A 12848-nucleotide genomic window follows, 5' to 3' on the forward strand; every position below is an offset into this window, starting at 1 on the left:
AGCCTGGCGACCAAAGTGTTAACCTGCGCAGTTTTCATTGAAGTTTCTTACAAATTAAAGATGTTTTATTTGTCCTTTATATGCGGATAACATTCAAATCTTAAATTGTACCATTATGTTCCCGTTTAGACAACAAACATAATGCTAATGATGCACTTTTGTTTTTTTTGATCCACTTTTTCTCCCATTTTTCTATATTTTTCTCCCATCCCAATTTCGTATCATCCAATTCAACCCTCCCCTGTCACGAACGCTGTTTCTTGCCTCCCACAAGCCGGCTGCAATGTGGACTAAGTCATACATAGCACAAGTCCCCTCCGGTACTTGAGGTAACAGCAGTCGCATCTTTTCACCTGCGCAGCTCGGTCTCTCAGTGTCGAGGAGTAACGCGTGGGAGGCTCACGCTGCCCCCGACACTTCCTGATTCTACCGCGCAGGCGCACCAACCGACTTGTAGGAGTCGCTTGTTCACAACGTTCGATCCCCACCCTTCAGTTTTTCCCTCCCCGTAATACGGCCAATGTGTATTACTGCGGACGACCAGCCAAACTGAAAAACAATGTGGAGAGCTGGATTCGAACACGCAAATCCTAGCGTCTCCACACTGGTGGCGAGTGCCTTAGACCACTACACCACCTAGCCGCCCCCAATGATGCACTTTTGTTAAGATAATTGGGTGACCATTCTCGATCACTGTACTCAGGTCCCATTAATAGTTTAACACTGTTCAGATCGCGTTTTCCTAATCTGGTGCTGACCAGTGACCTGTGACCTGTGCTAAAGGTCTTGGGAATTGTATTCATGTTGTAGTCATAACATTTTCACCTTTTAATTTTAAACCAATGCTGCCATCTACTGACAACAGAAAGTGTTGTGTATCGTCAACTTGAGAGGCTACCCGCACTTCCGTAAACACCGTTGCCCAAAAAACATTCTAGAGATTCCCACTTTTTACTGGTACATATGTTCATATCTAATAGTCTTTAGATGACTAAATATAGATGAATACTCATGAAATTTGATATATATATTCTAAAATAAGTATAATTTCACTTCATCTACCTGTCGACATGAAATTCCCAAACGCTGACGGTAAAAAAAGCCTGGATGTCGCGCAAAATGGGGCGTGACCGAATTTGGTCCCAGACAATAAGAGTGACTGAGATTGGTCTACGTTCCGTTAAAACAAAACAGTGTATCAATATTAGGGCTGATCTTCAAAGCTTTCTTTGGCCGTCGAAGCTTCTGGGCCCAAGATTCGATTTGAATTCGAAGCTTATAATAATAATGCAGGACCTGTTCAGAGGTTTGACAATAATATAAAAAAAAGAAAGAAAAAAATTTATTATTATACATTTAAAAAAAATGTATCTTATGTTGTGAGACTTGTACAGCACTTTGGTCAACTTTGTTGTTTTTAAATGTGCTCTATAAATAAAGTGGATTGGATTAATTAATTAAATTAACACTTTCAGCACCACGCTATCTCCCCTCTGCACTGCCTGTGGCCACGCTTAACACATTCAGCGCCGGACCTGACTAAAGTCGGGTTAACTCGCCATCACTCCTTGGCCGGCATTGCAATCTCGAGGTCTCAGAATGAGTCCCAATGATACACCGAGGTCCGTGAGACTGTATAGAATATTAACATCGAATAAAAGAGGGTTCTGGCCCTCAACCGCTGGCAAGATAACCCGAGAAATGTCGGGTCTGGCGCTGAAAGTGTTAATAATGAGTCGGGAGCTGTGCTGCCTGGGCGGCTGCTCTCCGTTACACAGCCAACGACATTACATTACATAATTATGTTGCAACCTTCGTCTATAAAGCAAACAATTATATAAATATTTATATGTAGTTAATAGAGACAAAGGCAGAATTCGACTTAATTAAGCATGTTTTATTAAGACATGTTTGTATATGGGTCGGGACACTGCTGCTGACTGGGTGTCTTATCAAACACAGGTAAAACTAAAAATACTATAGAGAATCGTCAGTGCTGTAAAGTTTAAACCTTTTTCAATTTTAGACAAACGAAACTTTGTGGAACGCCCTACCCACAGCCGTAAAATAATGTGAATCCCTACCCACCTTCAAAACCACTCTAAAAAAGCACCTACGGGAGGCCGCAATTCGAAACTGGCCCCAGTAAATGTCCAAACCCTCCCCCCACCCAACCCCCCAATGTACAGTTTCCTCCCCCTCAAATGTATATATTCTCTTTTAGAAACTCTGTCTCTAAATAAACAGTACTGTATATGTGTATGTCGTGTATGTCATAAATGTTATGAATTGAAAATGGGGGACCCTGGTGTAAACAAGACGGAAGTCTTTCTCTGGTCTGCATCCCCTTAAACATTTTGTGTATTGAGCAGTACTGTATTGTACCCATTCTGCAATCTGTTAATACAATTTTCTATACTGAGTTTAAATCACCTGTACATTGTATAGTACTACTGCACTTTACTGCTACATTTGCACTCTTGTTGGATGCCAAACTTATTTTCGTTTTACTGTACTTGTGCTGTATGACGACAATAAATTTTAATCAAAAAGTTATTTCTTGTGTGTGCGTGTGTATGTGTGCGTGTGTGCGTGCGTGTCAGTCCTCACTTGTTGAACAGCTGCAGCAGCTGGGCCTTGTCCTCCAGGATCTCCTGACACCAGGTGTGAGCCTTGGTGGTGTAGAACAGGTAGGTCCGGCAGCACAGCTGCTCTTTGAAGACGGGCCAGAAGGTGGGCTTGGGGCCCAGAACCTCATAGCCATGGACCCTGGTGTCGATGCCGCCCTGGTCCCGGGAACAAGAGTCAAGGATTAAAGGTTTAATTAAACACAACTGCATACACATCACTGTATGTGTAAAGTCAAGTCAGGTTCACTTGTGTAGACCATTAGGACAGTTACATGTCTCAAAGAGATGCACAGGCCTAAATATTAATTTAGTACAGTTCAGGGATTTCCCCAGAATTTTCAAACAAGATGGTGCTGAGTCCCAACTAGGGGGTGGTCCGGAGGGGCCGGTCTGTGCCCCCCATCTGGGAGGCAAAAATTATTGCAATAAAAAAAGCTGTAATTTGCTGTAATTTCGCATAGAGCATCACTGCAATAAAAGAATATATATATATATTATATATGTACCCTTGCTTAGGGAAAGTTCTGCAGTTCAAATCAACAACACTGCTACCAATATATATACTCATGTGTAGCTATGGCAGTAGTACATTTTCTTTTGCATTCAAAGGAGATAATTTTCTATGATTTAAAAAGTGCTAAACCACTCAACTATACACCCTGATATCAGAACAGGCTCCCAGAAAACAGTGCCTCACCTGCTGGCATCTCTTGACCCTGATCTGAATGATGGACCAGAAGCGAGTCACGTTCTCCAGCAACACGACACGACTGGCTGATGGCGGAACATTGACCTGCAGACACAAACAGCTGGTTAGAGGCTTCCAGGGCCGAGCACTGGTTAGAGGCTTCCAGGGCTGAGCACTGGTTAGAGGCTTCCAGGGCTGAGCACTGGTTAGAGGCTTCCAGGGCTGAGCACTGGTTAGAGGCTTCCAGGGCTGAGCGCTGGTTAGGGGCTTCCAGGGCTGAGCGCTGGTTAGGGGCTTCCAGGGCTGAGCGCTGGTTAGAGGCTTCCAGGGCTGAGCACTGGTTAGAGGCTTCCAGGGCTGAGCGCTGGTTAGGGGCTTCCAGGGCTGAGCACTGGTTAGAGGCTTCCAGGGCTGAGCGCTGGTTAGGGGCTTCCAGGGCTGAGCGCTGGTTAGAGGCTTCCTGGTTAGAGGCTTCAAGGGCTGAGCACGGGTCGGGAACCTATGGCTCGCGAGCCATATATGGCTCTTCTGGTGACAGCATATGGCTCCCAGAAATTTTTGAGTAAAAAAAAAAAAAAAAAAAAAAAAAAAAAAAAAAAAAATTTAATAATTGTGATATTTCTTAACACTATGGGTGCCATGGGTTAAATTCATTATATACCATAGGTTGCCGGCTCTATTTGTCTATGGAGAAGTACCCCTTCTTTGCAGGGCTATAACTTTTTAAATTCTATTGCTACATTGCCATTATTAGGGCCCATTCAAAGTCCTATATGTATTGTTCATTGTGTAGCAACGTTAAACTTTTTCATTCACATATTCATAGTAAAGTATGGTCTAATGTATAAGTATGTTTTCATCTCGGCGGCTAGGTGGTGTAGTGGTCTAAGGCACTCGCCACCAGTGTGGAGACGCTAGGATTCGCGTGTTCGAATCCAGCTCTCCACATTGTTTTTCAGTTTGGCTGGTCGTCCGCAGTAATACACATTGGCCGTATTACGGGGAGGGAAAAACTGAAGGGTGGGGATCGAACGTTGTGAACAAGCGACTCCTACAAGTCGGTTGGTGCGCCTGCACAGTAGAATCAGGAAGTGTCGGGGGCAGCGTGAGCCTCCCACGCGTTACTCCTCGACGCTAAGAGATCGAGCTGCGCAGGTGAAAAGATGCGACTGCTGTTACCTCAAGTACCGGAGGGGACTTGTGCTATGTATGACTTAGTCCACATTGCAGCCGGCTTGTGGGAGGCAAGAAACAGCGTTCGTGACAGGGGAGGGTTGAATTGGATGATACGAAATTGGGATGGGAGAAAATATAGAAAAATGGGAGAAAAAGTGGATCAAAAAAAAAAAGTATGTTTTCATCTCTTTCTGCAGCTTTCTCCAGAACGTGATATATACAGTAGCCCCAAATGCATTATATTGATGATGAAATACAGTTTGATGGCAATCGGGGCGATATAAAAAATTTCAATTGGACGTACTTCTAGAATGATCTACGTATGATCTGATGATGACCGGATGGGTGGGGGATCGTTTATAATTCCGTGGGCAGCGTTATATCATTCATCTAGTGTGGGTGATATGTTCATCATAACAGTTTATATGGAATACGATCAAAAATAACGCTGAATCTTACCGTATCCTCCTCACGCCGTTGGGCGATGAGCGTGGAACAGTCATTTACCTATTATGGTATGTAGAAATATTGGGTCCATTTCCAGCTTGTATAATAGTATATATGTCCAAATCATGTTGTTTATCGAGTTATTGGCAATCGATCGCTATGTATTGTGTCGAGATCGAGTCCCGGGAGCCAAACAGAGTGCCCGGAAGTAATATGGCCGACCAGCACAACCTCCATAGCACTTCCTGTTTGGCGATTGCGCCGATCGGCCACCAGATGGCGCTCCTGAACCGCCAGAGAGCTCAGTGGGTCCTCCTAGTGGATCTCAGGCCAGCGGAGGGGAAATATGAATCCGATCGCAGATTTTTGAAATATTGATATAAGGACGCTGTACAGCGTCCTCGGGCAACTTGAGCATGGCCGGGAATGACGCTGTAAAGCGTTTCCCGGCAGTCAAAGTGTTAATAATACTGTGTCATTTTAAAGTAAACAGAAATTAGTTTTGAAGATACAGCTAATAGTATCTATAGCTGAAGATATAGCGAGCAGAGCTGGCGAGGTAACACAAGTGGACAGAAATTAAAAGTCTTCAACCTGAAGACCAGCTGATTCTTAAAACTTGGAACAAGCTTCCTGTGACATACCACACAATGCAGCGTGAGTATTGCCGTATTGACCATGTTTGGCTCTACATATGCATGTGGGCAGTCATTCTCGCATATGAGGAACATTAAGACCAACCTACGCTCACGTTTAACTGATGGAAGCCTCAACGCCTGCATGAAGCTCAACCTCACCACGTATGAACCAGATTACAAGGCCATCAGCAAAACCATGCAGCACCAGAAGTCGCATTAAAAGTAAGCCATATTTAATTTATTATAAGTTACAAATACTATATGGCTCTCAATGAAATATATTTAGAAATATTTGGCTTTTATGGCTCTCCCAGTCAAAAAGGTTCCTGACCCCTGGGTTAGAGGCTTCCAGGGCCGAGTGTGTTAATGTTTGTAAAACATCCACTCCACACAGCAGAAAGGTACTTACTGTGTTGAGCTCAGTGTTAACTCATTGACTGCCGGGGATTAGCCTTGGCCCTGATTAGCCACTGCCACGCTTTAAAAGATAGGAGTGAGTGACCTTGTTTGTAGAGCTATAACTATATTCTATATTATAGCTATGGATACAATACTATGGCCCATTTGACATTGAGTATCTATCGTTGATCGTATGAGAAAGAAATATTTTTTTCATCCATACATTCCCATTTATACCGTGGTGAATATGAGTATGGTTTAAGATTGGTCCGGGGTAATTCCCGAAATGCTGAGGAATAGCCTTATGCGTGTATTACACTAAAACCGTTGCAGTTTCTTGCCTGGACCCGCTATTATTCTCAAATAAAAGCTATATCATAGGTATTATGTTTCATCATGAATGCATGAAAGGGGGGGGTCGTTTTTTGATGCTTTGATCATCACCAACGGCATATGTTGTGGAGTAACGTTACACACACACACGGTCGGATCGCATTGAAGACATGCTTGGATCAACGCAAGATTGATATCATATAGCCCTTACCTTGACTAGGATGTACCCCAAAAAGAATATTCCAATTATCTGATCGCCATTCCAAGTATTGATGTCCATCGTGTCACCAACATAATCCACCACACATCATGCATCGGGAGTAATTGATTCTTCTCAATCCGATCGTTATAAACGCTGAGCTTGAGCAAAAAAGAAAAAAAAACGACCCGGACGCGTGAATACTTTCCCTAAGGGGGTTGTCGGTTTGCGCGACCTGATTGGCCACTGACGTTTCTGGTCATGTGACATGTGCGCCAATCGTGTGACGGCAAGTTCTTTCGCCGGTTAAGCTTAGGCACTCTTTCGAAGTTGGTTAAGGTTAGAGTTCGTCTTAGAGCAGGGCGATAGTACACCAGCCCTGATACCAAACTCTAACCTTAACCAACTTCGAAAGAGTCGCCTAAGCTTAACCAGTGATAAACTAGGCGTTAGGTAGTTTGCAGGCTGTTGGACCCGGAAATAGGCGCAGAACTTGCCGTCACACGATTGGCGCACATGTCACATGGCCAGAAACGTCAGTGGCCAATCAGATTGCGCAAACCGAACGCGGAGGTACAACCACCTTAGGGAAAGTATTCACGCAACCCGGACCCATTAGATTGACCCACAGGCCAAGATACAATGTTTAAAAGGGTGCTCGATACGGCCGCCTGGGAGGTCTGGGAGGATCTGGCCGGTACTGCACCCTCGGCATCGCAGTATGCCTTCTACCGGCAACATACGGGTCCCTGACATTGAATAGGATATTAAAATCGAAAAAAAGGAAAAGCGGTCGTCCACCAAACACGTATATAAACGTGGTTGGTGTCCATTGAGTTAATGTTTGTAAAACATCCACACAGCAGAAAGGTACTTACTGTGTTGAGCTCAGTGTTGATGTTTGTTGGATCGTCTCCACCCAGCACTAAAATACGGGCAGGCATGTAACTGGAGTCCTCGCTAGCCACCAGCACTGCCAGCTGCCTGGATTAACAAAGGCAAGCTTTAGATATTTATAATGTGTCTCGCCACAGATTACATGTTCCAAGACAAAACAAGGTTACAGGTCATGCTCCGTTCTAATGTGAAAATCTTAACCTCTTAAGCCTGAGCGGTCCGGTACCAGACTGACAATGATATCATGCCATAAATCCATCTCTACAGAATGTATGAATTAATGTTGCATTTTATTTCTCAAATGTAGCCAAGAGTAAAGACCCTAACCTTGTCAAAACAGCAGTCAAAGTGTATATTTTCACTGCACTACGTTTGTTTACCAATGGTTTAAAGTGTTATTAGTGAAATATTAGTTATAGAAATCTAGTCGGAAAAAGGAGAGTATTGACGCGAGGAAATGCCGCCGCCATTTTGTTTGTAGTCCTATGAGAGGCGACCCAGGATTTTCGATGGGCTTACGAATAATAATAAAAAAAACTGCACTTGCTGGCTCACACCAGCCCCTGTCAATCATCTGACTTCTAGATTTTATTTATCTTATTTTTCGGGATCATATGCCACAAACCTGAATGTTATTGCCATTGCCAACAGAACGCAGTTAGTTTCTCTACCTTTCTGTGAACGTCTAGCAAAAAATGGCGTTGCAATCTGATGAAAAATAGCGGAGAAATTTAAATTATAAAAAAGTAACTGTACTTACAGTAGATTTCATTCACCGTTTGTGAATCATGCCTGGTGATACTAAATCCAGATTGAACTCTGCCATTGGAAAGGGGAGATTTGGCCCGATCCATAGATGTGCATTGTGCGACTTGGCCATAATAAGGTAATTTATAGGCCTGATATTCTATAATCATATTTCAAATGGCATGTGTCCGGATGGCAGAATTCAGTACAGTCTCTACAAAATCTCCTGTTTAATCATTTTTAGCATGGGTGTTATTCACTGTCAAAGATGAACAACTAAAAAGATAAGAAAAAAAATGAATTTATATTCTCCTTTGGTTCATCAGGAGCATGCAAATGGAGCTTGTAGAAGTGGAGAAATCTTCCAATTACGTAGGTATGTATTTTTAGGCGGATTTTCAGAAAATAGGGCTAGGGCTTAAGAGGTTAAAAATGAAATTTGTACGACTGTTGAAGAAACAATAGAGGAAAAATCTAAAAAGGAAAATATGGAAAGAGTTTCAGAAGGTGATTCCTTTTTCCCTCATGTTGTAGTCAAGTCAAGTCAAGAGTTTTATTTGTCACGGCATACAAGTATACAGTGAAATGCGGGGGGTCTTGCCCGCAACGATTGTGCATAGTACAGTAATACAATAATACAATAAGAAGAATCCAAGGGATGAGAATGCGACATTTGTGCAATAATACAAGTCATAAGAGTAAAGACATAGGTATATGTACATGAGTTTTTCAAAAGCATGGTAAGACATGCTAGGTCCTGTGATAGTGCAATACACTGTTAGCTACGGATGGGGCACTGGGTCTTATGTACACTACTATACAATGCTATACTATACAATGTGACTGCTAGTGTGTGAGCGTGTACAGTGCGTGTGTTGTGTGTGTGCTCATGTGTGCTTGTGTGTGGAGAGTTCAGTGTTCAAGACTCTGATGGCCTGGGGGAAGAAGCTGAGTCGAAGTCCCTCTGTCCTAGTTGCTGGTGTTCGCAGGCGTTTGCCTGACTGCAGGATCTTGAACAGGCTATTGTTGGGGTGGTGAGGGTCTTTCATTATCCTGCAGGCTCTGGATTTGAACCTCTTGTTATATAAGACCTGCAGGGGTGGTAGTGCAATACCCGTAGTACGCTCAGCTGAGCGCACCACTCTCTGTAGGGCCTTCTTGTCCTGTGCCGTGCTGTTTCCATACCAGGCAGTGATGTTTCCAGTCAAGATGCTCTCTACAGCTCCGGAGTAGAAGCACTGGAGTATCTTCCCCGATACTCTAAACTTCCTTAACTGTCTCAGGTGATAGAGGCGCTGCTTCGCCTTCTTTACGACTGAGTCTATGTGTGTTGTCCATGTCAGATCCTCTGAGATGTGGACCCCCAGGTACTTGAAGCTGCTCACCCTGTCCACGGTAGCCCCGTTTATCCTCAGTGGTGTGTGTGTCCCCTGCTGTGTTCTCCTAAAATCCACGATCAGCTCCTTGGTTTTACCAATGTTCAGGAGCAGGCTGTTGTCCTGGCACCAGCGTTCCAGTACCTCAACCTCCTCCCGGTAGGCCTTCTCGTCGTTGTCCGAGATCACCACCACTATGGAGTTGGAGCTGAACTTGGCCACACAGTCATGTGTGTATAGTGAATACAGCAGGGGGCTCAGAACACAGCCCTGGGAGGACCCGATGCTCAGAGTGATGGTGTTGGAGATCTGACCCCCCACCCTGACCGCCTGGGGCCTTTCACTCAGAAAGTGCAGTACTATCCAGGCGCTCAGAGCGGAGCTCAGACCCAGCTCGATCAGCTTGTCCACCAGTCTGGTGGGGACTATGGTGTTGAACGCTGAGCTATAGTCAATGAACAACAGTCTCACATAGCCCCCCTTCTGGCAGTCTAGGTGAGAGAGGGTGCTGTGCAGTACTTGGGAGACTGCATCGTCAGTGGACTTGTTTGGCCTGTATGCAAATTGCATAGGGTCCATATCGCTGGGGAGGGAGGCACAAATGTAATCCTTAACCAGCCTCTCAAAACATTTCATGGCCACAGAGGTGAGTGCCACCGGTCTGTAGTCATTAAGACCTGTTGGGGAGGATTTCTTTGGTACCGGGATTATAGTAGACACCTTGAAACAGGCAGGGACCACGGATTCCGCCAGGGATAGATTAAATATGGTGGTGAACACTGGGGCTGCCTTTCTGGTGTTCACCCGCATAAATGCTCTTCTCGCACTGTGTTCCGTCAATGAGAGAGTGCCCCCCCCCCTCCACGACGGCCGGCGTGTCAGTGACGTCACTAGCCGGTGAGCTAGCGTCGCCACGGTCTGGCCAAACCATGCGTAAAAGGAGTTGAGCTAGTCCGCGAGAGAGGCGTCAGCACTCCCCATTGAGGGGGCGCTGACTTTGTAGTCAGTTATCGTCCGTAGCCCTCGCCATAAGCCTCGTGTCATTCTGTGCCATTTGTGTCTCCATTTTGTCCGCGTATGACCTCTTAGCAAGCTTTACAACCTTGCGCAGAGTGTAGACTGTAGCCTTATTGTAACTGAGGGGTTACAAAACCCTGACTGTATTAAAGATTGTGATAGATTAAACCACTGCTAGTTATGTACTTTAATTACTGGCCAGACAGTACATCAAATATAGATGGTGAACACCCACAAGAACACGGCATTGACAAAGAAATAGTATTTGAGGGTAATTTATTATTATTATGCAACATTAGGTTACAGAATGAGAATTAGGGTCGCGCTTGTATGGCGAAGAATATGCGTAAAGTCAGTCAATAGCATGAGTCACTAGGAATAGCAGGAATCCTACGATGGGTCTAAGTTGACACCACCTGTCGTATAGTAGCAACTATATAGGGCAACACTGGTACCGCCTGGAGACAATGGGTTCCCTCCGGGGGTGTAAGGCCTGGAGGGTAGAGGAATGTTCGGATACTCAGTCTGATTCAATGAGGAATAAAGAGACTCCAGGTACAGGAGTCGGTCCTTGTAAATCCCTTGATCAGCAGCAAAGCAATAATTGTAATCCAAATGCTCGATAGCACTGATGACAGCTAGCCAGCCTCCGTCCACGAGGCCAGCCCGAGTTGTAATCCTCACGAGGTTGAATCCCAAACGATAGTGGAAATCAACGATGCTCTTCTCCGGGTAACACGTTCCAAATCAATATAATCCAACCAGTAATGGTTCTGCAATCTTGACGTTACTGCATTAAACTCTGACACTTTACTATTCTATTCGCACATGTTCTCAACGCTCTGTTAGACGCACTGCTTCTCACTCCATTAGAATCACACTGAACTTGTCACACTGCTTGCTTAGACGAACTGCTGCTGTGCGCACCTGCGCCAGCATATATACTTAAGTGATTATCTAGTTCCAAACCGCAGTCCTTGTCTGGTATCAATACACTGCCAAGGGCATGTCCTGACTAGCCCCAAACTCGCCCCTTGCACCTGTCTGAGTGCGAGACTGTCTGGCGCCGCCGTCAGGGGGCATTATCTATAAGGAAAGTGAATATTACTATGGTTTGAACGCAGGTAAAGGGATATACCGTGTATATATAAATAATATACAAAGTATATCAAACAATAAAGGTAGATTCTCAGTTTTAATCTGGCCCTTCACAACACATACTCCTCCATGTTTCCTGACTCTCTGCCCAGGTTATAAGCAGTGGTGCGAGTTCTCAGAGCTGCTCTGATAGTACTGTCAACCCATGGTTTCTGGTTCGGGTAGACCCGCACCTTTTTCGTGGGGACGATACCATCAGCTAGTGTTATAAAACTAACAACCACATCCGCGAACTCGCTGACGCCGCTGGAGCTGTTCTGAAACATACCCCAGTCGACGTCACCGAGTGCGTCCTGTAGCGCCGTCTCGGATTGGTCGGACCACTTATTTACTTCACGTGACACGACAGCGTCATGTGATCTCTGCCTGTAAGCAGGAACAAGAAAGATGGCGTCATGATCCGATGTGCTTGTGGCTCCCGCTAATGGCGGAGCCGGTGTTGCCTTGTAGCCGGCTCTGAACGTGGTGTAGCAATGATCCAGCATATTTCCTCCCCTGGTGGAGCAGGTGATGTGCTGAAAAAAGGATGGCATCACTTTCTTCAGATTCGCCTGGTTGAAGTCGCCGGCTATGATCATTGCTGCGTCTGGATGTTTGATCTGGTGGATGTTGAGCTGCCCCTGTAGCTCCGCCAGGGCCCTGACGGTATTTGCTTGGGGAGGGATGTACACCGCCGTCATGATAATGGCGGTGAGTTCTCGGGGAGATGAAACGGTCGACATTGAATGGAAAGATATTCGAGATCCGGGGAGCATGAACTGGAGAGAATCTTTATCTCCTTCGGGCTAGTCCAGCCGTTGTTTGTGAGGAGACAGACACCCCCTCCAGAGCCCTTCCCGGAGGCTGCTGTGCGATCCGGGCTGAAGACGGTGAAGGAGTCCGAGGGAGAGACGGTATGATCCGGAGTCGCTGGTTTCAGCCATGTCTCTGTGAAGCACATGATGTTACAGTCTCTCACCTCTCGCTGGAATCGAACCCTCGCCCGAAGATCATCCATTTTATTTTCCAGCGAACGTACATTTGCCAGTAAGATGGATGGAATCACCGGTCGGTAAGCAGAATTTCTTTGCCTTATTCTGATTCCGCTCCTCCTTCCCCTGTGTTTCTTCTTTGTCCTGCCGCCTTCTTTGTCTTTGTCCCGCC

The 12848-nt window shown here is 45.3% G+C and overlaps 1 protein-coding gene across 4 annotated transcripts in view; it reads right to left on the reverse strand.

Annotated features, from left to right (window-relative positions):
- The window catches only part of cul9 (cullin 9), a 288372-nt gene that overhangs the window by 72838 nt on the left and 202686 nt on the right, over positions 1 to 12848 (reverse strand). For all 4 annotated transcript variants that reach the window (XM_084320985.1, XM_084320984.1, XM_084320983.1 and 1 more), the window contains exons 19-21: positions 7389 to 7494; positions 3328 to 3423; positions 2611 to 2786 (exon numbers count right to left, since the gene is read on the reverse strand). In XM_084320985.1, the coding sequence (XP_084177111.1) occupies positions 2611 to 2786; positions 3328 to 3423; positions 7389 to 7494 (378 nt within the window). The remainder of the gene's footprint in view (positions 1 to 2610; positions 2787 to 3327; positions 3424 to 7388; positions 7495 to 12848) is intronic.

This window comes from Notolepis coatsorum (assembly GCF_963971535.1).
Source record: "Notolepis coatsorum genome assembly, chromosome: 9".
In the NCBI taxonomy this organism is placed as follows: Eukaryota; Metazoa; Chordata; class Actinopteri; order Aulopiformes; family Paralepididae; genus Notolepis; species Notolepis coatsorum.